At 38.3% G+C, this 27,649-nt stretch overlaps 2 protein-coding genes across 3 annotated transcripts in view; both read right to left on the bottom strand.

Moving 5' to 3' along the window:
- LOC134798431 (protein prickle-like) overlaps positions 1–19,025 on the bottom strand; it is a 151,620-nt gene extending 132,595 nt beyond the window's left edge. The window contains exons 1-3 of one of the 2 annotated variants that reach the window (XM_063770867.1): positions 18,924–19,025; positions 12,358–12,471; positions 12,022–12,150 (exon numbers count right to left, since the gene is read on the bottom strand). In XM_063770867.1, the coding sequence (XP_063626937.1) occupies positions 12,022–12,150; positions 12,358–12,471; positions 18,924–19,025 (345 nt within the window). Of the gene's footprint in view, positions 1–12,021; positions 12,151–12,357; positions 12,472–18,667; positions 18,687–18,923 lie in introns of those variants that run through there. The other variant, XM_063770868.1, reaches the window with a different exon arrangement.
- LOC134798139 (uncharacterized) overlaps positions 19,025–27,649 on the bottom strand; it is a 117,137-nt gene continuing 108,512 nt past the window's right edge. The window contains exons 3-4 of the mRNA XM_063770476.1: positions 19,817–20,068; positions 19,025–19,157 (exon numbers count right to left, since the gene is read on the bottom strand). Coding sequence (XP_063626546.1) covers positions 19,025–19,157; positions 19,817–20,068 — 385 coding nt within the window. The remainder of the gene's footprint in view (positions 19,158–19,816; positions 20,069–27,649) is intronic.

Genomic DNA, 27,649 nt, shown 5'->3' with positions numbered 1-27,649 from the left:
CCGTAAGCCATTAGTTTTTCTGCTAGATTTTCTTATAATATCACTTGTCGACAGCATGTTTTAAAGAAATCTCTAATGCCATTTATTTTGCTTTAGTATTTAAAGGACCGCTGCCTTAGCAAAGATTCTCAGTGATGAACATCACTCAAAAGAAAGTCAGTCACTTAAGAGCGACGCCAGGTTGTCATAGCTGGTTGCAGCACAAAATTGATTAAGAACTAAATCATCACAGTTAGCAACCAGGAAACTTATTTTGTTTCATTTCAATACTTAGCCTTGTTCCTTACTGACAAGAATCTCACCAGCGGCAGTTTAAGTCGCTGGGTTCATCTTCAGAGCACCAATAAAAATTTTCAGCGCAGATTATTTTTGCATAATGTTGTTTGGGTCATACTGGTTCTGTAATGTTCTTAATTATACATCTGAAAACAACAACGAGGTTGTCCTATTAGGATTTTTCCCTATCCAAATTTCTGGTGCCTCCGTCCCACGATGTCAAGATTTACTCGCTTAATTCGTTGCTTGCTGAAATAAGAATAAATGTTTTAATTCACCTACTTGAAGATGAGTATATATGAAGAGACGGCCTATTTGGCATACCACATTGATCAGCTCATGGGGTTAAGAGCTGTGTCTAGTCTAACATGCCACAAAACCCAGTTCTAGCAAGACTTGTGGCCTTAAGTCCACTGCCATTGGCAGGGCATGAGCAATATCTCAGTGCTGTTAGTAAGGAATATGACAACACCACAATGTCCCAAGGATACTGGCAGTGAACGCACCTAGTATTAGTATGTGAAAGATTGTCAAGTGCAAATATCATCAGAGATACCTAGGTTAGTACTCCAAAAAGCTTAGCATAGCCATTTTGCAAACAGATGCACCTAAATTAGTGCTCCAAAATGCAGTGCACAGCTCAGTCACCATGTGCAGTTAGCAGACAGACACACCTAGTATAGTGGCCCAGAACGCACAGTGCACGGCACAATCACCATGTGCAGTTAGCAGACAGATGTACCTAGCATAGTACTCCAGAATGCAGTGCACAGATCAGTCACCATGTGCAGTTAGCAAACAGGCACACCTAGTATAGTGGCCCAGAATGCATAGTGCACGGCACAACCACCGTGTGCAGTTAGCAGACAGATGCAAGTGCTCCAGAATGCAGTGCACAGCTCAGTCACCATGTGCAGTTAGCGGACAGATATATAGCTAGAATAGAGTTCCAAAAAATCCAGATCGAAAATCATGAACGAATAAGCACTTGATATTTCTCCACTGTATTTCTTACCTTGCGTTTTCTTTCCCTTTCGGAATTTTAGATATGTATTAAACATTCGGTCGCTGGCGAGCGAGGAGGGCACAGATTGCTTTTTAAACGCCACGCGAAAAATCGCTTTTTTCTCTACGCCGCTGGCGGAGATGGAGATGATAATGCAGACCTAAAATAAAAAGTAGGTACGTCCATGGCCTGCTAGATTCTTATTTTGATATGCAACATGTCCGGGCATGGATGGCTATCCGTGATATCCACGAAACGACGCCGCCTCTGACCTTGGTCGCGAAAGTAGCATTTTCTTCTTCAAACTTCTTGTATTTTCTTCCAATTTTGTAATTGGTCGGACTGTCGTACACTAATATTGAATTTTTTCACATATTTATTATGTATTTACTATTATTTTCTGATAAAATGTTATATTTTATTAAGCTCCAATGGTTTAGGCTGACATGAATAAACACAATGACGTGACAGCTGACAGCGCGGGAGCCGGTCAGCGTGGGAGTTGCGTTCATAAATCAGATACATATTTTTAATTTTAGCTTTGCCTCTGTAACTTTCATGTGGAATGGGCTGAATGATAAGCGCGTACTACACAGTTAATATTTATCATTGAAGAAGTTTGTGCAGCGTAATAATAATTCAACTCCTACTTCCAATATTCTAAAAGGTCGTAAGTGTTTTTACTTATTCGCATATATCACCCTTTTGAAGCCCATACAGAGACCCTATAAAAGTAATAAATCTCGTTCCCAATAAACAAGTCTCAGCGCCATCTGTCGGCTCATTACTTACAACTCGTAAATCACACGACAGAGGGAGCCACAAGTTATACTATATATCAAACGCGAACTTTTTGGCTAAAACAGCGGGCAGCGGCAATTGCAACTTTGAACATATAGTATTAATGGTCAAAATCCAATGACTGTAGATGCTGTTTATGGTAGCAGATGATTACTGCGAATGCTGCGTTCTGCGTTAATCTAAAAACTAAGAACTGCTTGCTCGTTGTTTAGATTTTGGTCTTTGTCTAGTGTCATTAAGACTGCAAATGTCATAAGTTTGTATTATGACTTAATGCATTTGGTTGTTGTGTTGATGATGGGAAATAAGTGAAAGTGGGCAATATTGTGTTTATGGTCGTTGTCAAGTGCAGGTGAGGGAAAAATACTGTAGGTAAGTACTAGTTGTAAAGTACGATCGTTAAGTACTTAGTCGAGAGTTATGGACGAAATGACATTGTTTTGTGTAATAACAAAGCCTGGTAAATGGTGAGATATAAGAAAAGAGAGCTATGTATTAACTTGTAATACCTAACCCTTAATTTTTAACTACGTTTTTTATGTATAGCCTGTTCGGTTTCTAAGATCAAGTTCTCCATACATTTACTATGGCGTAGTACCTACTTGATCTTAGAAAAACGAACAGACTATAAGAACCATCTTATAATAATAACGCACTGACATAATATATACTACTATACATAATCGTATAGTGGCCAAGATGCTCAAAAATATCTGAACATGCTCTTTACTGTCTTGCTTAAATATTTTGCTCAGATATTCCCGACCTCCGGGGCCGCTCCTACATATGTAATAGAGACGACTATGCATTATTTAATATTATTGTCTTACGATGCTTTCTCTTAATCAATATAAAAATTGTTAGGTAATCAAGAAGCTTTTGGGTGTTTTTATTACTTGTAACTGTACAATTTTCTCTGATTTTGTTTAACGTACAAACATTTTGATATTTCGGCAATTTTCTTCACGCAACACAAAAGTTGTCTGGCCGAGCTGCCTTAATTATTAGCATTTGCAATGACGAAGTAAGGCAATGTCATCATTCATGTCAAATTTTTGCGAAAATATGATGTTCATAATGACAATCCCTTTGTTTGTTCAAGTCGGTTTAGCTTAGACGGACTCTAGAACCACCTGTTATTTCTCTCTTACGTTCTTTTTTGGTGACCAATAAATATGTTTGAACTATATACACATACATATATACAAGACCTCTTAATAAGCCAACTTTCACACTTAATGCGCCATAACTGTACCACATGTGGTGCTTGTCACTTGATATATGCGGGCAACGCCGCGGGCGGCGTGTAGCTAGGCTTAATAGCTTTAATTAAGGTGCTAACGAAAACCTATTTAGAATAGAATATAATAGAATAGAATAGTGTTTATTGGTAAGCACAAACAATCGAGATAATACATAATAAAAAAGAAAACACAAAATAAGATTAAAGTGCCACGAAATGGCCCCATCTCAGCATGTTGCTGGTGGCTTCCAGCGCTGATCTTCCGATGAGACCATCAAGTGAGAAGAATCACGGAAGGTAACAGACAAGAAGAAAAAGACATAAAAATAATATACAGTAAACAAATAGTTAAATAAGAAAAGTTTTTGGCAAAAATTTCATGTACTTGTACTTTTCTTACGACAGGCAACTAATACTCATCGAGACAATTCTAAAAACCCCTAACACAATTAGGTTGTGTTGTTTCATCACAGAGTTCCTATGGCCACCTCCTGTCTCCATCATCAGATCAGCTCGATGGTACCAAAATATTGCATTGTCATCCGATTAATACATGTATGCAAAATTTCAGCTCAATCGGAAACCGGGAAGTGGATCAAATTTAACTTGCAAGATTTGATTACAGACAGACAACGGTCAGGTGAACCTAAATAAAAGCTTGTAAAAGAATTTCGTATTTCGTACCTTGTCACTGTGACAATCAATATGAAAGTCGCTAGACCTCATACTATTGTTACTGTGACAAGGTACAAAATGGGTCGGAAATTAAATTCTTTGACTGTACCTACGCGCGCAATGCGAGCAGTAGAGCAGTATACAATGCGCGACCACTATTATACATACCTAGTCATTGGCGTTTAAAATTAAAGGCACCAATTAAACTTCCTCAATTTGCTGAATCGTCAGAATCCACCAGCCGTGGCATAAAACGGCGTTTGTCAAAACAGTGGCTCCACTCCCTTCGATAGCAATTAGCGTTTAATGGGCTGGAAGCACTCTCTGTATAATAGCGCTGTGGCGACACTCTTTGATTTTTGCCTGTTTCCATTGCTGCGATTTCTTAAATGCTGAATTGAATATACTCGATTAATTAACGCGTAGTTTATTTCTTTCATAACTTACTTTTCACCAACGTCTAAAGAGGAAGTCTTTCGGTCTGAAATTCTGAATTCGGGTACGAGATTTATTGTAGGTATGTAATTTTGCCCATTTTTCGAAGACGTCTGAACCGATTAAGGAAAATCAAATAAATTCTCCGTAATGAAACAAGTGTGTCACATCTAACCTGTCCCATGCCTAAGAATATTCAGACTAATAGAAGACGCCCTCACAAATAGACCGTTCCAAGTACATCTGGGCCAACAGTCAAGTAAAATAAGGATTCTCAACAATGGTCTGTGCTCGCTGCTCTGCTCTTCAACCTTTACATTCATGACTTACCTGCCACGACCTCGCGAAAGTTTGGCTATGCTGACGACCTGGCCCTAGTAACTCAGACAAAGCATCTAGAAATAGCAGAAGTCATCTTGGAAAGAGACCTGGAGGTGATGGACGAATATTTCCAGCGCTGGCGCCTGTGCCCGAACTCCAGCAAAACAGAAGTCTGTTGTTTCCATCTGTCAAATAGGCTAGCGAAAAAGCAACTGGAAGTTAGGTTCAGAGGTACAGTCCTACGGCATAATTTCTGCCCGAAATACCTCGGAGTAACCCTTGATAGGAGCCTAACATATAAGAACCACCTTGATAAGCTGTCTGGAAAGCTCAAGACTAGGAACAACATCATCCAGAAGCTCACAGGAACGTCATGGGGCGCCAGCGCTGCCTGCCTAAAAACCACTGCTATGGCCCTCGTTTATTCGACGGCAGAATACTGTGCACCTATATGGATGAACAGTGCACACGTGGCCAGAGTTGACGTCGAGCTCAACCATACGATGAGAATCATCTCGGGCTGCATCATGCCAACACCTACTTTCTGGCTACCGGCTCTAAGCAGCATTACACCACCAGGAATACGCAGACAAAAATGCCTATCAAGAGAGATCACCAAAATGTCTGGAAACTTATTGCTGCCCATCCATCAAGACCTGGACAACCTAAAAAATAGCCGACTCAAGTCCCGAAATCCACCAGCCAAAACCTTCCATACACATGACCTAGCATGGAATGATAGGCAAGCATGGGAAAAAGATTGGGAATCCCAGCAGCACAATGTAGACAACTCCATCTTTGAGTTTACCACACAGGAACGGCCCAAAGGATTTTACGAAAGCCGACAAATATGGTGTGCACTGAACCGTCTAAGGACTGGTATCGGCAACTGTGCGTACCTCTGGCACAAGTGGGGGTGGAGCGAGTCGGCGGCGTGCGAGTGTGGAGACCCAGAACAGACCATACATCACATGGTATTTCAGTGCCCTGTTACCAGATATAATGGCCCAGTTGAGGATTTTAAAAACCTGACAATAAACGCGAGTTTGTATCTGCGGAATTGTAAATTTTGATGTTAAGTGTAAATTTAATAAGTGTGTGTACCTATTGCCATACGATAAAAAAAAAAAAAAAAAAAAAATGTGTTTAATCTGGTCGCATTTATTATGCCCATAAATTATTATTTTATTTTTTTTGTAACTTTTTTAAGTGTCGCATCGTAAAGTCCCTTAAACATAATATAAGCAGATAAGCACCATAATCCGTAGAGTCGTTCCTCGGAACTCTTACAGTCACCTGCAATAATATATTACTTTTCGAAGGCCGCAAAAATATGTGACACGCTCTTATGGCTCTACACATAAGATCGTGTCAGATATTTCTGCGGCCTTAGTTGTGTAATATATTATTGCAGGTGACTGTACTATTGTGCTGTCATCCGTTTAGTTTCACATGGTCTTTTGACATGTCATGTCGTGTCCTACAGTGGACACAAACCCTATAGCTCTTAAAATCCTCATCGCCCCAGAAATTTTAACGACAAGAGTGCTCTACCCGTTTCATTTCGCGAACTGATAGCACTTTTACTTTAGTTTAGTCCTTTGATGTGGCGGCCTGGAGGGCTTGTAACCGACTTCAATTAAAGCTGAAAGAAACATGAAAATACAATGTGAAGTGGCGGTCCTTGCTTTATAAATGTGTGTAGAGAATGATGTTGCGCATCAATTTGAGAAAAAATATTACAAAATATCATTCATCGCTAATCAAGACACATTATAGGCACAGCACCAGACCATAACTGTAAAAAAACAATAGTCCGGGAGCCCAAGAGGGGATTTTTGTATATAGTTACTCGAGTGCGTCAGATTAATATATGAGTGACATCTTGCTACCCCGTGGAGTTTACCTTAACCACTTTTAGCCGTCTATGTTGAGTAGTTGGTTGGTGGGGGTCGGTGGATGGATTAAACTATAATTGTGATATTACAAAATCTGACAATAATTGGTACGCATTTCCTTAATCTGACGGTTACAATGTGAAAATCGGGCGTTGAACTTGTGGTCGTCAGATTAAGGAAATGCGTACAAATAATTGTCAGATTAAGTTATAGAAAAATTATAGCATTAGCTTGGACCAAATCCACAATTTACTGACCGTTTTTTTTTACCCTCCACCAACCCCCCGAAATTTAAAAAATCTGTAGGCGCTTTCCTGCTCGCAAAAAAAAACTTTACATAAACTTTTTTTCTTCCTATCATCTAATCTTTCTATCATCCAATAGGTATCCACGACGCTCGAGTAACATTTAGCATCGCCGCTTCCCCGACCACAATAATTTCCTTTCTTTCACACATTAGAAATGAAATAAAATAGTAGGTTATACTTACAAATCTGAAACGTAGAGGTAAAACAATAGGGGGATCATATAATTACTTCCGCCGCCGTTGAACTTTATGCTTTAACTCCATAAATTGCCAATTTTCATGTTTACGATTTCCTTGGCCCATTAGTTGTTCCGCTATACCACAGATGGCGCTGTACTCAATGTATGACTTTTGCTTTACGTAAATGTCCAATTACTCTAATGTGTTGCGTGCTGATATAGATTATCAGGAGAAATGTTCTGCTCCAAAATAACAACAGTAGGTAAGAGCCATTAGAATAATTCAAATTGGATATTGTTGCGGGGAAATATGGTAAAACATTGAATGATTTTTTGAACGGCTGTTATTGCTCTTGCGTGGTAGGGCAGTGTTCGTGTGGGATTATATTTATGGTATGTTATGATGTATAGTTAATTTGATAATGTTACAATCACTACATATAAAGTATTAGTGATAATGATAACATACATACCTAATAGACGCCACACTCTTAACTTTATTATTTCTCTATCTATCTCTCTAGAATCTGTAGATTAATTCTAAGTTGTATAATTTGAAATCACTTTGAACCTTTTATTTTGAAACTCCACCTGATTATTTTGGGATATTGTTTAGCCAAAGATAAAAGTTTTTAACGCCAACAATCTGTTATTTTCATATGTATTAGCTGTCACGTAAAATGTTTGAAGACATTTTTTGGAAGTTATTTAGTAACATAACATTTAAGTTTACCTGGTCTAACAACTTTGTCAGTAGAAACAGGCACGAAATTCAAATTTTCAAATCAACTTTCAAATTTTCTATGGGACGATTACCCTTTGCACCTGCATTTTGTTAAATTTTCCACCTTATTCTACTGAAAGTCTTCAATTATTTTTTTAATTAAGTCCAACCGAATGAGAATTGGAAGTACTATCATAAGGACCAACATTCGACGCGTGAGGATTACTCTAGTAGCTATGCGGCAACATATAGACAGATGAACATAAATATATACCTATATGTCAAACACACAATCCTTCTTTTCCAGTCGCCGCAGTCGGGCAATAACTCAGCCTCCAAACAAGGGGGCGAAAGGGGGTGAAAAGAATGATCAACTTTTTAACAAACGCAATTTGAGCGCCCCAATTAGAAAAATCGCTAAAATTAAAAAGTTCGGTCATTAGTAAAAAAGCCGTGACGGGAACGAACCCGCACCTCTGTTCGGAACTTTGATCGCGACCCTTCTAAGGGTCTTCAAGCAGGGAAATTAAAAATAACTACGTCTTCACTAATTTTAAGGTGGGAAAGGAACCCCTTATGAAATTAGTTGGATGGCGATTTTACTTACACTACTTACAGTATGATCTGTGCTGACAGTGTCAGATTTAGGCACTTAAAATAAAATTAAATATTTTCGTTATGAGGAAAGGGAGCGACCGCTTCTCCGTACAAACTATTTAAGTTCCCGTTTTCCTCTCTTGATACCTATTAAGAGTATAAAAATATTTTTACCCAATTTGATGTATATTAACCACAGCTATGGCCCTTCGTTTGTTTGTTTTCGATTCTTTTATCATTTAAGAATTATGAGTTTCTTGAAATTTGTATGGAAATTTAAACTGACAGTTTAAATGAAAATGGAAACTTATCACATACAAGTTAGCTTATATTTGGCTGATCATCATATCTTATTAACACAAAAATTCCAGATTGTTATCTGATATGCAGAAGTTAGCAACCATTTAGTTCTTAACTTTTTTGTCGGTTTTTTACCCGACTGCACGACAAAAATTATTGACATTTATAAAATGTTAATAATGGGATTTATCTTTCTTTAAGACACTTAAACAAATTTGCCGCAGTCGTATATGCGCAAATGCAGCAACTAAATTAATGTGTTACCTACGCGTATTAGATTCGTTAAACGAATACTGAGCCTGTCGGACACAATACTTAACAGTAAGTCCATTAAAGTGTTGTTTCAAGGCATGTTCGGAAAAACTCCAAAACAAACATAACTCAGCAGTAGCCAGACGAAACAGAAGCAGGGGGAACACGTATCAATTGCAGAGGGGCAGATGATTTATCGGCCTCGGGATTAAAATGTTACCCGCCGGGGATGCCCGCGACTGGGGGATGAGCGGAGCGGACGGCGAACATTACATTAGGCGGCGAGCGGAGCGGGCGGTAAACGTTGGGCGGCGACTGGAGCGGGCGGCGGAAAAGTCAAAACGGTCTACCATGTGCATATTTCTCTATGACCATGGAGTAATAAAAATATATGTCTATGGAATATTCTATAGAGAGTGTATTGTTTTTATTGTATAGAAAACAGTTATTCAAGCGGAGCGAGCGGCGGAAAAGTCAAACAGCGCTCTACCACGCGTTGGGCGCGAACGGAGGGCGAAAAAGTCAAGGTTTTACTCCTGTATTGGCATTGGAAGACAAATGCCGTAGGAATGATGCTTGCAATTGGATTATAATCAGTCTGTTTATAATTTGTGTTGCAATTGTTAACCGTTTGTCCCTCTATCTGTCAATTTAAAAATTTGTTTGTTAAAAAAAGACATAATTTAACACAGGTATGCTGAGTTTTAAAATCAACACTCCCCGCTTCCGCTAGCACTCTGCCCCCACCCCCGAAAGACAAAAGAGCTGCCAGAGTAAATACGCTTGTATTTAAACTAATTGTGTAGGTGCAGCTTAACGCATTAACTGGAGAGTGAAATTAATTCGCACATTTGCATATTGTTCTGTCTGTTCGGTTCGGGGGAGGTTTTTTCGCGAGATTAGCTATTCAAAGTCTGGAGTTGATGGATGTTTGCGAGTTTATTACGTTGAGTGGATGTTTTTAAACTTTGGTCAAAATACGAAGTCTATGTACCTACACAATAGGATTTGGTTTGGCGATTGTTTTTAATCATGTTCTTTCTAACATCAATTAAGTAGGTATCTATTGGAGACTACTGATGCACATATTGAATCTGAAAATGCCTTAGCTAAAGTTATTTCATAACAGTCCCAGGTTTTGTGCCAGTATATCCCTAGGAGGGAAGATACAAATGTATGAATCGTTGCTAGAACGCCGATGGTCAGACAATCTGAGGGCTTTTCTGATTCCGTATAAAGTGGCTCTGGGCGCGTAGCCAACGTGTCAATCGTTAACGCTCCGTAGAGTATCGTAGTCATCCCTCTCTATCACTCTTCCACACTATAGTGCGGCAGTGACAGTTACGTTTCGTTCTCTACGGAGCGTTACGATTGCACATTGCAGCGTTGGCTACGCACCCAGAGACACTAGCCAAGACAACAATCGTTGATAAAAAAAATATTAAAGAAGATCTTATAATTTTCCCGGACTGAAGACTAACAAAATATCCAAAATAAGACGTCACGTAAAGAAACCGTCTGTTTAGCTAATCTTAACCCCCCCAAGGTTTGTCTCACCGCGTCGAGGGAGAGGATACAAATGATGGGAACGTGTTCAGGGCACTGATCAGCGCTTGATTATAGCTGGATCAAACGAATCAGGAGCTTTTGTTTCCCTTCGATCTAATCCAAGACACAAAATAAGTAGGTAATATAGATCAAAGTCTTTAAAATAGTGTCGTATGCATGTTTGATTTTTGTACTGGTGGTTCTAGCTTCAAGAAATCTAATGTTGCTAGGCTAAACAATGATGACGTTACCCCGGCCAGCACTTTGAATTTCCCCTTTACAATTCTCATACATTCGGCTTCAAAAAAAACGAAACTTCAGTTGGGAACTAATAATACCTACCTATACTGTAAACCATCCCAGTATAACCGCTCTATATATCATCTCTCCATCTCCTGTCGCCCATTGCTGACCACAGGTTACTTCGTGAATGCCACTTATCCCAGTCATGAGCTACTGCCGTATTCGAACTTCAAGATGTTCACAAGAGACGACACGTACTAGATCCATTCTAGATACGTTATAGTTTAGATATCAACTAGTTCTCTTTTGCAGCGCAATTCGGGCAACCAATGTCACTTTTACGTTAGATAGAGTAAGATATCTATTAGATGTGAATTGGATCTCTAAGTCATATCCTGTGGAAATCGTTCAACAGTATCTCCAGAATCGCGCAAATGTCAAATTTGACAGGTTAGATCTTAAACATATCGTTATCGTAACTTGGTGTTGTCTAAAAGATGTCTAATAGATGTCTATTTCAAAATCCGAATCGGGCCCCTAGTCTTTATCCAGAAGTGCCCCGTAATCGTCCGAATGTCATCCACGTCTTGTCTTCTCCATTCTTCAAGACTGCCTGTTACTGTATGGCTATATTTTTTTATGATATAGGAGGTAAGCTAACAGCTGAATCGCCCGAATCGCATGATAAATAAGCAATTAAAGTCTGACCAGGAACATATGATCACGCGCCATGTTGCGGAATTTCCCTGGAACTACCTATTTTTTCATACTGTATTGAACTGTCACCCTATTTATTATTATTTTAATTTTTTATTTATTAGAGATAAATCACAATTACATAATATTTTGATCCAAAAGCATCGTTAAACCAGAATGATTTGTCTCGATACTTCATTCCGCAGTACTTACTTAACATTACATGAGAATAACAGCGTCTTCTTGACAACGATCATAATTCATATATTACTGGTCAGGCTTTACACAAGGGGTTACAAGTGTGTTGCCAGCCTTTAAGATGGGAGAACGCTCTTTTCCTGAACGTTTGAAGGACTTATCAGTCCGAAAATATGTCCCACACAGTTCATTCCTCAGTTTATAGAGATATGAAGTTATAGGAGAAACGCACAGTTGGGGACTGGACTGCCAACCATATTATAAGTAGTGAAGATGGAATATGATTGCAAAGTGTAAAAAGAGAGAGAGAGAGAGTACGTACCCGTTCGCACGGCGCCGGCGCATGCAGCTGTCTCGCTTGCCCTCGGCCCAGTGCCTCTCTTTTCCTCTGCGCGCTGAACAGCCGGAGTTCTTTCCGCTCTTCGTCGGAGAGCGCGTGGCAGTAGCGGACCTGGAATTACATGACAAAGGATTATAGCAGAAATGTTTATTTTCATCACAGCAGCTCGTAAATATCTTTATGCTTCAAAAACTGATGAGAACGTTGCATTTTATCCACAATTTAATAATTCAGACGGTATCTCTATCTCTACGCTGTATACTTATGAAACTTGAAGCACAAAAGTACATACAGTAAAAATATAACAACCTCCCTCACCTCATTGTCCTGTGGAGGCAACTGCTGTAATAATTGCTTGAGACGATACCGCTCTCCCACGCTGTTCACGTAGGGGACCTTATCTTCTGGAAGAGCCGAGAAGTACAGGTGGACCTGAAATGTGATAAATTTGCATTATATATTTATCTGAGCGGAGTACAGGCAATGTGTAATTACAGGCAAGTATAAATCCGGATTTTATTAATATTTCTGGAAAATTTTCTCACACACGATAACTTCAGATTCGTGAACAACAATAAAATTGTTATTGCTTCTGTAACTCATGAGGAAGTTTTAAAATAAAACGAGTTATTGTTACTCGTTGGTGTTTAGATATTAATAATTGTTTTGACGTAAATAGAAACGTCAAGAAAGAGCTCTTTCCCACTTACGTTCAGTTTTTTGCGGGTACGGTTCTTTGCAGGATCCTGTTTTAGGCGTTTTAGGAGTATACGTGCTAAATACGACGAACGTTCTGTTTGCGGGATCCTGCATGCATATCTACTACAGAAAACTGCATCCTGCGAAAAACCGTACCCGCAAAAAACTGGACGTGTCGGAAACAGCTCTACTTTCTATAAGCAGACCATTTAGACCAACCGTAGCAATGACGAGGTTATTACATATAATATCATCTTTGGCAGAACATATAGGTAATGATTGTATTGTTAAAGTTGTAAGCTTACGTATGATACAAAAGTTACAAATCCCAAATAGCATTAATTAATTTCATTATTCTTTCTTATAAAAACCTCATTAATATTTTCCACACGACCAAACATAAACACAAGTTAATAAAGAATCCCCACAGACATATTTTCCGTTATAAATATATTTAATAAAGACCGTACTAATGAAACTGCGACGTGAGCGCCATAATAACTATACTACTGATCAAAAGGTCGTAACTGACGTAGTTTTTGTATAGGTAATACGACGTTTTGGAGGATTGTGGGTCGTCATATGTAGTTTATTAAATTAGACCCCATGCCGATGGTAATATGATGGCTGCGATATGTAGGACGGAGGATTATTGGCGCCGGTCTTGAGAAGGAAGATTCTTGATGAAATCGGGGCATATTATTTACAATAGGAAAGCATAAGCATTTCTCTGATTGCTCGTGAAGGCTCTCTTTATTCGTCAAAAACTGGTGAGAAAGTTGCATTTATCAACATGAGTGGGAAAGTAATCTGATGCAAGTTTTAAGTTGTTTCCGCATGTTGACTGGTGGAATTGATTTTTAATCTTTTTATAATATATGATGATTTTGGTGGCAGAGTGGTAATGACGTCCGACTTTCAATCCGGAGGTCGCAGGTTCAAATCCTGGCTCGTACCAATGAGTTTTTCGGAACTTAGGGTAACATTCCATTTCTGACCGCAGCTGCACTTCTGGTACTGAAAGCGTCGGTGTTATTGTCAATTTCCATAGTAAAAAGGAACCTGTCAAGAAAGGAAGGACTGTCACCTTTATGTTCGAAATATCATTTGATATTTACCACTGGCTTTTCGGTGAAGGAAAACATCGCGAGAAAACCTGCATACATCTGCGAAGAAATTCAAAGGTATATGTGAAGTCCCCAATCCGCATTGGGCTAGCGTGGGGACCATAGCCCAAGCCCTCTCGCGCATGAGAGGAGGCCTGTGCTCAGCAGTGCGGCGTATACAGGCTGAATAATTTTTATTATTTATTATGATGATTTTGAATTATAGATATTTAATAATCTTGTTTTGAATTCGATTTTTAATGTTTTAAAGTTAGTAATTTTCTTCGTTAGTGTGATGGAAATGTACCTATTTAACTTTTAGATTAACTTCGGTGTGCAAGGTGCCATATTTCCTAGGAACAAGTTTCTCTGTTACAAGGAAGACATGCACTTGTCAGGTCTAATGATTTGTAGATTATCACTGAACATTCATTTATATAACCAACTTAACCCCATCCATAAATCAGATCAAATCGAACTAATTACAATCGCATTACTATCTGTTTACTAATTTATGGTTCCACACCGGGAGTCGTGAGGATACAATTACCAACTTAATGTTACAGCTGGTTTAATTTAAAACCAACTTAACTCAAACAAATGTTTATAAAAAGGTTTGGAGTTTTGCGTTTTGTGGATGAATGATTAAGTTTGTAAAAATGTGATGTACGATGAAATCCCGTGCGTGTAAAATTGCATAGTGTATGTAGTGGAACGCAGGTTTTACAGTTAATAGAAGGATGATGGTTAAAGAAAAGTCACTGTTTTGCGAATGAGTATTTAAATGGATACATTCATTCAAAAAGGGTTAATATTTATTTTATTTTATTTCTTTACAGATATTACAATGTGTACATAGTTACAGATATAGTCCATAATTTTATTGTTTTCCATCGTATTTTCTCGGAATCGTTCGTATTTGTCATGCTACTTCAGTCAACCTGGCCCCAATTTCACCACGGTGACAGGTGCGACAATTGTAAAATCACTGTTGTTGACGTCACAGGCATCCATGGGCTACGGTTACCACTTACCATCGGGCGGGCCGTATTCCTGTTTGCCACCATCATTGTATTATTTAAAAAAACTTTATTATATCGGAAAAAAACAGATATTTCTTTTGCGAAGTTTCTGACAATTGTCAAGATTTAGAAGAATTGTAGGTAATTCTTGACAGGTAATGAGTTATATGTTTCTTGTGACAATTGTCATAAACTTAGCAAGAGAAATATCTGTTTTTTTCCGATATAATAAAGTTTTTTTAAATAAAACAATGATGGTGGCAAACAGGAATACGGCCCGCCCGATGGTAAGCGGTAACCGTAGCCCATGGATGCCTGTGACGTCAGCAACAGTGATGTTTTACAGTTGTCGCACCTGTCACCGTGGTGAAATTGGAGCCTGATCAACCTCAGTAGTTTTTGTATCGAGACTGACTGAAATAGCAAGACACGTTCGTCTCCGTGAAAGTGAAACTACATCTGTAATGTGTTTAATATAATATTGGATTAATATTAATTATCGCATGAGGTCCTTAATAACGCTGGGGCCTAGAGGTATCCAAAAACGTTGAAGTAAACAGTTTTTTTAAGCTAACAATCGAAATATCGCCGAAATTACATATTAATAAAAATAAGTACCTTCAGCTACAGGCAAAATCTTAGAGTACTTATTCTACAACACTTAGGCCCACTTGCACCATTCCACTAACCCGGGATTAAGCGGTTAAACCGTTTACCTAATGTCAAATTGTACTGGTCACATATATGGTAACGCCAGGTTTAACCGGTTAACCCCAGGTTAGTGGAATGGTACAAGTGGCCCTTATTGTGTTGATAACTGGCGAAAATCACCGATATATAACTCAACATTACCTATTTGTACCCCAAACATTGCCTGGCTTAAAAATACAGTGTCTTTCAACCAAATATCTGACTATATTTAATTCCTTGGTAATAACAGACGTGTAAGTGAAATATAACTAATGTTTATAGGTACCTATGAGATGAGTAAGGATTTAGAAAGTATGAAAGTAATGTCACCAACAATTTCACACTCGAAGAATTCATATTTATTGCGATATTAACGATACCTTATCTCACCGCACCCTAGCCCTTATAAAAACAAATAAATAGCCCATCTTAATTCTGTCTGTCTGTACTAAGAAAACCATAAATAAAACGACCAAATGTAGACTTTATTACCTTGAAATAAGGTCTAAAAAGGTTAGTTTCTTTGAAGACGCGACCCCTCGAGAGACATTTTAATTTTTTGGTCGGCTGCCCTTTGATTCTATTTCTTTATTTTTATTCCAATTATAAATAATACGGATGCGGTATTTGTGGAATTAAGAGAATTAGGGGAGCTATTATACCCCCCTTTTAATTATAGTTATTTTGGAAGGGAGAGTAATTTGTGCCGGAAGTTAATTAGAGAAAATGTCATTATAGAGTTTTAGAAAATTTCATTACTATAGAGTTTGAATATCGCGGGCTCCTGGTGCCTCCTGTAGGCGTTTAAATTATTAGTTTATACTTAAGAGAAAAAGTCTACTTAAGCAAAATTCGTACTTCAGTTTTTACAGCTGAAGTAGATGACGCTGTTCTGTACGGCCCTACACATTACATCTCGGGACCTAGCCAAGATGTCAATCGTTTGCAGAAAACGAAACGACCGGCTATTGTCTCTCTCCCACTCTTCCATATTAGTGCGATAGAGACAGATAGCGTTCGTATAGCGGTTAAGCCCTATGTATGTTCTAGTCCGAGCATTTTCTAAGGTTCTGCCATTTGTACAAAAAATATGTCCTTAAAATAAAAATATAAATAAAAATATAAATTTAAAATCTTGACACGCTCTTATTCTCTTAACAATAAAGTCGCGTCAAGATCATTTTGAATACCTCGCTCGCTTAGTTACTTCTACTGCTGACTGTACAAGAAATATCAATTGTACGATGAGCAAAAAAAAACTATCCTTGTTCAAATTATTTTGGGTAGGAATAGGAATTTAAAGGATATCAGATCAAGCATCATCATGATATTGATGAAGAAAAAGTTACATTTTTATGTCCTCCGGTTATTTCAAAGCTTTCACATCCAAAGATCGTTTACAACTCTTGCATCCCTAACCACTAACCACCAATGTTTTACCTCCCAATATCCTAAAGTGGCCAGACACGAAAAAGAGCAACCACCGGAACAATAGGTGCATTGAATGCACAAAAGCGCAGGACCCAGGACTTCTAAACAACAATGGCTCACATTTTGTATTGCGAGTATGGAAATATTTTTGAGTAAGATTATCTAAATATATATTTTCAAGAGTCTACAGTCGGACCAAGATAAACCTGCATGGCATATATTTGTAACAAAGTGTGACAATGTCATAATAAATATCAAATTTTGTTGTGTTCAAGTCGGTGCACAGTTAGCTTAGACAGCCTGCGTACCTTGTTTAATTGGAAAAGTTGGGTTTTTGTTGTTTTTTGACAGCTTCAACAGGGAAAAAATAAAAATGGATTCATAACAGCTGCATGCCGTCAAATGTTAATTGCCATTGAGATTCCGTATTTATTCATGTTACACATTGATATTTTCAATTTATAGACATATTGAAGAAAAGTAGCTATCACCAACTACGCTGATTTGTATTTTTTTGTCAGATTTTGATAAAATTTGGTAGGTTTGAAGAGCTCCTATTTTTTAGCCGGAATAAACACGAAATCCCAATTTAGGACAAAAAATTTATGTAGTTACACAAACGGGCCTACAAAAACGGGTATTAAATAATTTGTATAAAACGCGAGAGTTTAAAGTGTTATAAATGTATGTAGGTATTCCATAGAGTTTCGTAACTCAATGAAAGATTTTAATAGGTCATACGGTGAAATTGCGTTTACGTTGTGCAGCATAGGGAACTCTCTCTATCCACCAAATTTTATCATAATCTGACAAAAACGAAAAAAAACGAGAAAATAAAAATCGGTCCAAGTAACACATAACCTAGTTCACCTAATTTGGAAGAAATAATCTTGGTAATTGCCATGAAAACGAAGGTCGAGACAAAACGTAATTACCTAATTACAGATGTGATTGTTTTGTTGATTTCGTAGTTTGCATGCATATAATTCTGAATTGTCATGCGATATCCGAATTAAGCTGCAAATAAGAGACATAACTAGCGGTTTGTTGGTTAAATAAAATAAAAATAAAGACGAGGAATTCAAATCTTGCTTTGCCTATCGAATGTGGATATGATTTATTTTTCTGTTATTTTTAGAGCACCTTGGATTGCAGGATACGAAAAAATGCTTTGAGCTAATTTTCCTGAAGCCAAACAACAGTCAAAATACCTATATTTTCTGATCTATTACTCGATCAATCTTAGCATTAAAGGCCTGTGCACGCCAAGTGCGTATCCGTAGATGTGCATTGCACTTGCGACTTGCAGTATACAGATCCTTATGAGAGACGACACACCGCTTGCGAGACGTGTGCGTGCACGACTCCAAAATTAAGCGCACGCACACGTGCACGTCTACGCACACAGATCGGACATCAGATATAATTATATCGGAGCAGCCGAGGCGCTCTACCGCCTTGACAATAGAGGCGTGTTCAGATATTTGTGAGCACCTTGGCCGCTCCGATATATCTAATGGTGACTACATAAATTTGCGCCATGTAATTAATTTAATAGAAATTCTTAGTTTAGCTGCCGTGACTCCGCACTATGTTTGGTGTCCACACGGTAGTTTTCTTTTTTTTCGTTTAGTTTTTTCATGACCCATCGCTGATACTAAAAATAAAACTTGAACGCACCTGTTCCGGCCTCAAGCCCGGCGGGACCTACGTGTACTCCTCTAGCGCGCATCCCGAGTCGTCGTCGCTCTGCGAGTGCCTGTGCGCATCGCCTGGCTTCATTAACCTGGAATAAAACTTGAACGCATCTGTTCCGGCCTCAAGCCCGGCGGGACCCACGTGTACTCCTCTAGCGCGCATCCCGAGTCGTCGTCGCTCTGCGAGTGCCTGTGCGCATCGCCTGGCTTCATTAACCTGGAATAAAACTTGAACGCACCTGTTCCGGCCTCAAGCCCGGCGGGACCCACGTGTACTCCTCTAGCGCGCATCCCGAGTCGTCGTCGCTCTGCGAGTGCCTGTGCGCATCGCCTGGCTTCATTAACCTGGAATAAAACTTGAACGCACCTGTTCCGGCCTCAAGCCCGGCGGGACCCACGTGTACTCCTCTAGCGCGCATCCCGAGTCGTCGTCGCTCTGCGAGTGCCTGTGCGCATCGCCTGGCTTCATTAACCTGGAATAATAGAAGAGATACTTTAGATAAAAGTTATCAACGTACCTATGGTATAATAATCGTACCTAGGTACTTATGAGTATTTATTGGTTAAAAATCACGAGCGCGTAGAAACGACTAATTAATTTTTTTGGTGGTACTGGTTTGGGAAAAACGACCTATCTTATCGAAAACTGAGCTCAGCAGCAAAAGTTGCTAAGCGGACGAGGTGTCCAAAATGACCTTCACACGCTATTATTCTCTTAACGATAACGTCGCATCAATATCATTTTGAACACCTCGCCCGCTTAGCAACTTCTGCTGCTGACTGAACAAGTGCTTTGGGCTTCGCAAACTTTGACGCCTACTGTCGTATCTGGTGTACCGCAGCCTTCGGAATCGCTTTTAGCAGAGGATTCTCCTTTAGGAGACTGAGTTCTGATAATAGATGATATGTTGATAGATAACTAATTATAGTGATTATTTACCTTACAGAATGCTCCAGAAGCCCTTTAAATTTGCCCTGAGACACAGAACGATGTACAGCGACATTTCAGACTGCAGATACCAAATTGGATCTTACTAAGACACTCTGCTCCACTGGTAGAAGAAGTTTGGAGCTCATGATAGATTGAATTAAAGCTCTCATGTACATTCTGATAATAGTAGATATAATTTACCTTTCAGCATGTTCCAGTAGTCCTCTAAACTTGCCCTGCGGCACTGGATGTGGTGACAGCGACATCGCCGGCGGCGACTGTGGCATTGAGTGTCCTTGCCCGTATTCTGGATACCTCCTCGGGTAGGAGTGGGGAGATTGGCTGGAGTGGCTCGGCTGGGGGGAGGGGGACGAGGGGGCTGGTGGGGGAGGGGTGGGATCTAGGGGGGGCGGCGAGCCGGTTGGCGAGATCACGCAGTTGCGGCAGACTGGTCTGGAAAGGAGAAAGAGATTTGTTAGTATAATTATACTGGGTATGCATTTAGAAAAACTAGTCTATTCTGATGATCTAGTTCTATTCGTCAGCGAAGACGCTGCAATTTGAAATTAAACTTAATTTTTTTAAATAATGGGGAAGAGTTGACCTCGTAGACTCTTGGACACTGGTTTTACCACGGTTTTACTGACTGAAATCTCAATCTAAATCTGAGCTACCGAAGCTTATACGATTACACCGAATATTTGGACCATATCCTTCATCATTCTAACTCCAAGATGAGATGATAATTAACACAATCCTACAAAAAAAATGTCTGCAGGATTTGCGTTTCTCACCAAAGTTCGCTTATATGAATGAGGCAAGGACAGGCGTTTACTTTTAATCCTAAATTCTTCTTTTGGAATATGTAGAACCTGTTCGGTTTCTGATTAATCAAACATTTTCCTAACGTCATTATTATCAGCATCTAACAAATTAATACAGCACGACATGTCAAAAAACGGGCCAAGTCACCGTGAAGCTACCATTTGAACAATGATGCCTATCTGCTACTTGATCTACCTCTTATCACCGGCATCTCGAAGGGACCAGAATGATTCGTCATTCTGATCATCATCAATAACAAACTTACAACATGTTAATATACAAAAAGGTACTAGTCGCAATTAGTTTAAAAAAAATCTGTCGTAATACAATAGTATTGAGTTTAGAATTGATTGACTTTGTATTAGGCTTGGTACATTTGTTGATGATGTATCAGCAAAGCTTGAATGACGGATGTATGCCATGCATTGATGTGGCATCGATTTATAGTTGTAATGATTTTATACAATTAGTTACGCAGTGTGTATTTGTATAGCTGTTTAAGGGTTCAATTCTTAATTTCAACTTCAACTAATAAAAAATAGTAGCTTCCGAATTCATAAATTTTTGTGACATAATGCATATTAAAGTTTTAGACATAAAATATCGATGTTAGCACAAAAAATATAGAATTAATAAACATGTGGCCTGGTACCGTACAGGATTTGCTATGGATAAACTAAGAACGAACTGATCAACGTTAAATATGGCTTCGACAAATGTCATCCCTTAGTTAGATAACTGTAAGAAGTGTAAAACAAAGATTGGACCAGTGTGTTCCAAAAGGCTACAAGTTCGCATGATTCGCACCTGGAACGTGAACTTTTCGTCCATTTTTACTTTGATTTAAACTTTTGTCCTATCGTTTGCAGACATGTCTACTTAAACTATTCAATGCAAGAATGTTTCTACAAGCCACGATTAAAATAACAAATAATATTGTTACAACCGGGTTTTAAACTATACAACACAATGAAAACCTATTTGCAACTTTGTATGTTAAAGAAGAATGTTTATTTTCATCGCTTTGTAATGTAAAACTGGAAATTGAATGGCAAGTAAGCCAACTCGTTGAAAACTATAAATTACGTATAAAAAGTAGCTCCGGGCGTGAATTAGAAATACCTTACGTTTGCAGCAAGAACTTGGCCCGCCACTTCCATGCAGGCTCATTAAAATATTTGCGTATTCCTGCTTCTCACACCTTTTATGGCCAAACAGGACTAGTTCATTTAGCTACACTTAGCTATACGACCACTAGCTGTAAATCTGATGACCCATAGACTAAATATTATCCTAAGTTGTATTTCATATCCCAACTAGCAAATCTATGTGCTATAAAAGTTGAGAGCACGTTTTTATTTTCGCTTTTTGGTGCTATAAAAGGTGTAAAAACAGTCGAATAAAAGTCCTGTAAGCGTTTACTCAACGCGAAAAAGGCGCACTTATACAGACTAAAAGTGTTATAAAAATCGAGTAAGCGCTGTATACGAAGCAAATCGATGCTGCAAGAGTTGAGTAAAAGTGGATAAAAGCGCTTCTAGTGTTTTAATAGCAACGATAGTGCTTTTATTCGACTATTTGTTCTATAAACATTAGCAATTTACTATTACTCAGTGAAAGTGTTCTACATGTATAAAAGCAGCCGCACTGCTTTTTCTCAGCAAAAATGTTTCGTAAAAGTAGCCGAATTGCTTTTACTCGGCATTTTAAATGTGTAAGAGCGCAGTAAATGCTTTTATTCAACTAATATGTGCTAAAAACGATCTCAGGTAAGCGATTATATTACAATTATTTTATTAAGTTTGAGGCCTAATCGTCTTCACGTGTCTAATAAAACAAAAAGGTACTTAAGTATTTTTTTACTGCTGTCATCCATGACATTTATTTTTACCGTGATTGTGTACATAAGTTTTTACTGTCTGTAAGTACACGTAATACAGTAAAACCTAGCGCGAAAAATACTTTATTGATAAAACCAAAGGCACTGGTTCATATATATTCATGGGCCATCTATTTTCTTAAATTTCAATAAAAAAATATTAATTAAAATAAGTAAAAATTTGCTTACACGATCTAGTTTCTGTTATATCTCATTAATTCGACTATAAGTCGAGTAACTGCGTTTACTGCTACACTTATAGCACATGATGTCGCCATGTTTATGGATTTATAGTCCGGTGGCCGACTGCATGAAACCCTACCTGATAAAAAAATAGAAAAATCCTACTCTGTAGGGGTAGCTGACTTTTAGCAGCTTCAACTGCTCTTGGTCGGCCGTGGCTTAACTTGGCAAATTTTGCGCAAGTGGCAAAAAAGTGGTACAAATATTCATAAAAAAAAACAAAAGTGGTCAGCTACATCCTGTGTTGACTGGTTCCTGTGTCCGACAGAATTTGTGGTACCAAGTGAGCTACAATAGGATAGCTGCCATTGACATTTTTTTTTAATGCGGACGGACTGCAAAAGCTGTCAGGCTAAGGTGAGACCGACCAAGACATACGTCAACAAATTTGATGTAGGTATTACAATCAGTTTTTTTCATTCTATTTTTCGATGAGGTAAATTGTAGCTGTCACGTTGTACCACAAATTCGGTAGGACACAGGAAGCTGCCAACACAGGATGCAGCTGACCACTTTTGTTTTGCTGTCCTCAATTTTATTATACGATGGGGTTTTTTTTTGATGAATTTTTGTGCCACTATTTTGCCATTTGCGCAAAATTTGCCAAATTAAGCCGCGGCCGACCAAGAGCAGTTGATGCTACTAAAAGTCAGCTATCCCTACAGAGTAGGATTTTTCAATTTTTTTATCAGGTAGGGTTTCATGCAGTTGGCCACCGGACTATATTGAAACGACAACATGGCTGACTTGTGCTGTTAATGTAGTTCAAAACTCTTTAAAAGTACTCTAAGCTGAATACATTTTGAATAAAACCTGTAAATACACTTCAGCTCCTATAACAGCGGTTTGAACCCCATTACCCGAATTATGATATAAGCGCGCTGTTACAGCAGCATTGTTGCCAAATGGTTATTGGATTGCTTTTAATAAGCTTTTATAGCAACAGAGAAGAGAATTGAGTAACAGTTGTATTAAAGCGCCTTATTCAGACAATTAGCTATTCTATAGCTGTTATATGATTTTAATAGAACAATTATGCTGAATAAAAGTGATTTAGTAGCGCTAACTCAGCATTTATTAAAAGGTGGAATAAAAGTGCTAAAAGATAGTGCTATAAACGTTTACACGACATGATTATAGCACTAATTAGCGAAAATTGCTAAATAGTCGAGTTAACCGCTATTATACGATATATTGGTGTTTCAACAACCGTACCTCGGCTGTTATACGATTACAGGCTGAGTAAATGAATTCTTATACGACTATTTTGCTAGTTATATACCTGGGGGCTTAGGCAAGATAACAATCGTTAATAGAAAACGCCAATGAAAAATGAAATAGGTAATGTATGGAATATAGTGATATGCATATATTATTAAGATTAAACAGAAAGTTATGGATAGCTTCATCCTCCCATCACTGACCTATGCGAGCCAAACATGGAATTTCACAGTTTGTAACAAAAATAAGATTAGGTCATGTCAAAGAAGTATGGAGAGAAGTATACTCAATGTAAAAATAATTCAAAAAATATCGCATACATTAATTAGAAAGAAGACAAAGGTCACAGACGCCCTAGGTCACTGTAAGAAATTAAAGTGGCGGTGGGCGGGACACGTCGCTAGGATGACAGACAACCGATGGACTCACAGACTGACCACTTGGAAGGGGCCATCAGGTACAAGAAAACAAGGCAAACCCAAAGCGCGATGGACTGACGAAATAGTGAGACTGGCTGGTGATCAATGGATGCAAAAAGCTAATAATAGAGACGCTTGGAAATCACTAGAGGAGGCCTTCACCTCCGAGTAGCGAGGGGTTCTTACATTATTAGATATTACGAGTATAAATTAAGTTTAAAGATGTTAGAACGTAGAACTGTTTTGTAGAAATAGGTTTATTTAAAAGTGTGTAATTTTATTTTTTTGTAAGAAATATAAGGCTTTTTTATTTATTTATTTTTAATGTATGGAAAACCAGGGGAGAGGCCTTTGCCCAGCAGTGGGGCACTCAAATATTAGGCTAAGAAAAAAAGTATGGAAATAGTCACTGGACTTTTGGTAACATGACAGATATTACTTTCACGATTTTTAAACATTATTAAATTGCACAACGGGACTTAATCGCGTATTTAAATTTTAAGATTTACCTCCGACGTTTCGAGGACGGCGTTGTCCCGTGGTCTCGGAGAAGACTAAGTACCCCCGAGTAGAGTAAGGGTTAAGTCCCGTTGTGCAATTTAATAATATTCCGATACATTTTTTTTATTTTAATTGGCGTTTGTCGATGTATTTTTATCATCTTGACTAAGCCTCCAGAGAATGAATGACATTTCTATCGGACAATCTACTATCCAATAATTTTGATTTTGTACCAATTTTGTACGAAAATGACATAACGATTGTCAGTACTTCTAAGCGGTATACCTATAGGTACAGTTACCTGCAATAATATGTTACACTTTGAAGGCCGCAAAAATATGTGACACACTCTTATGGCTCTAGAAATAAGATTGTGTCAGATATTTTTGCGGCCTTCGTTGTGTAACATATTACTGCAGGTAACTGTACATAGGCATATTAGGTATAGGTGTATAGGTAACTAGTTTTATATGAACCGAACCTAGCTAAGAGGTCAATCGATCTTAATCGGTCGATGGTAAACGACACGATCGATTATCGACTCGATCTATCGATATCGATCGGTTGCTCATAAGTTACCGGCCATATTGCCACCGTGAAGATCTTTTAATGATAGTAACTAATTAATATAGATCTTTGTATATATATAGTACATTACGTAGGTATACTCGTAGTTAGGTAGGTACCTAATATTATAGATACAGTCGACATATTATATTATTTTATAGAGTCACTAGCTTTTATGGAATCATGATGATGATTGATAAGAACGAATACCACATTTCATCTTAATCGATTCAGCGGCTTAAGCGTGAAGTGGTAACAGATAGACAGATATAATTACTTTCGCATTTTTTTAATATCACGAATTGGAATGCAAATTATTTAATACTAAGATGCGCCGCAGAAACCTATAAAAGTTTATGCGTGGTGCAAATACATCACTTCGCTCATACTGTATATTTATTTAATAGGAAGGTATAAGAGTCTGGCAATTTATAATATGTATTAGTAGGAGTGTATCTATATATTTTCAGGCGGTCCGTGTAAGTGATTATGGCAGGGACCTCGTAATTTGACACCATAAACATTCTTCTCAGTTATTATATCATTTATAACCACCACAAACCCCGAAAGCTATGTTTAACATGAATACCATTAAAACGGTTTTAATATGTGGCTCCCGTTCGCCATACCGGACTCTCCCACGTAGTGTATGACCTGCATACAAATAATTAGCCTATAAAACGACATATCAAGCTTTTTTAACACATTTAAATATCAACCGTGTCTATATAACTACAGAGTTCCTTTTAGGATGACGCCGTTCATTTGCATACGACGTGTATTAAATTGTTGACATCAAACAGTTTATGGGCTTTTTGAATTTTATTATGTGTGGAATAAAGTCGCTTTTGTTATGACGCTTCAAAATATTTTCAGAAAAACGGTTAACGTAGCAACGCAAATTTAAAAATTGAATTAAGTACCTACTTAATGTTATTGTACCTACTAAGCATGTTTAGTATTGTATTTAGGGTTGCCAGATCGAAAGGCGCTATTATCGGGAAACAATATCAATTTTTCGGGATTTTGGGACTTAAGTCGGGAAAAAAAAATTAGAGATGCCACGATTGCCACTATGCCATGATTCGGCAACTATTCGGTATTCGGCCTATTCGGACACTTTGCCCAATATTCGGTATTCGGCCGAATGTTGCCTACTATTCGACAGAATACCGAATAACTGTTGCATCTACCTAAAACGAAAAATTACAAAAAAATTACCAAAAACTAGGTATATTTAATATTTAAAATGTATTCTTGGAAAGTAGTTAAATACGAAGGCACGTTTTTGAGCATTTATCGATTACAAAATATTTTATTTTTATCATGGGTCTGATTTGATTGACTCTAATATACATTCATTAATTCTGTTCAACATAAAAATATATCTTAGCAAACGTAGGTAGTGCTTTATTTGATGGCGAACAGTTTGCATAATAATTGTGACTCAAAATGTTCGCATGTCATGCCGAATATTCGGTCGCCGAATATTCGGTATTCGGCCGAGAGAGGGGCCTAATATTCGGTATTCGGTATTCGGCCAAATTCACTATTCGGGGCATCTCTAAAAAAAATACATTCAAATTAAAGTACATAATTGTATTAAAAACAACGATATTTTACATTATTGGCACTACGTCAGCTCGCTCGCTCGACGACAGTTCGGAACTTGAAATTATTGTTTTATAACGTGAAGCTGTTTTTCGGGACAGTTTACACTTTGTCGGGAATCGGGAACAACTGCTAAAAATCGGGAGAATCCCGCCAAATCCCGACCATCTGGCAACCCTAATTGTATTGTAGTAGCACACGGCTACTTTTTGTAGCGATTCAGTAGCGAGGCAGGCGCAAAAAGGCCGCGATATAGTCGCGAAGCATCGCTATTATTGCGACACAGTATCGTTAAGCGAGGTTTAGACTGGCAAGAACTTGCATCCAATTTTCATTACATTGCGGTATCTGATCAACCCTTGAATGCAGTTTACCTTGGTACTCGGCAATGTAACGTAAACTGCATGCAAGTTCTTGCTAGTCTACGCCTCGCTTTACACTTTACAGTCGCGAGCATCGATACAACCGTTATTCAGCATCGATACAGTTGCGATACGTGTTGTCGTCATAATTTTATCGACATCGACTAATAGTACGTTTCACCAGTCCTCGCACTTTTTAAACATAAACCAAATTGCTCCTCTCAAATCGCGGTATGGTGATAATGACAATGCCTGTCTTTTTCAGTCATAGGGTGTTAAAATTTTACGCTTATTTTATCACGTGGATATATAACGCCATCAATTATATTCGAATCCCGGCAAAAACTGGTATGTAGGGCTAAGATAGTCGCCTCTTTATCGTCTGTCACCATGCCTGTCACGTTCT

Source organism: Cydia splendana, chromosome 16, assembly GCF_910591565.1.
Source record: "Cydia splendana chromosome 16, ilCydSple1.2, whole genome shotgun sequence".
NCBI classification, from domain to species: Eukaryota; Metazoa; Arthropoda; class Insecta; order Lepidoptera; family Tortricidae; genus Cydia; species Cydia splendana.
Note: the sequence above shows the minus strand (reverse complement) of the source record. Positions and strands in the feature narration are given on the sequence as shown.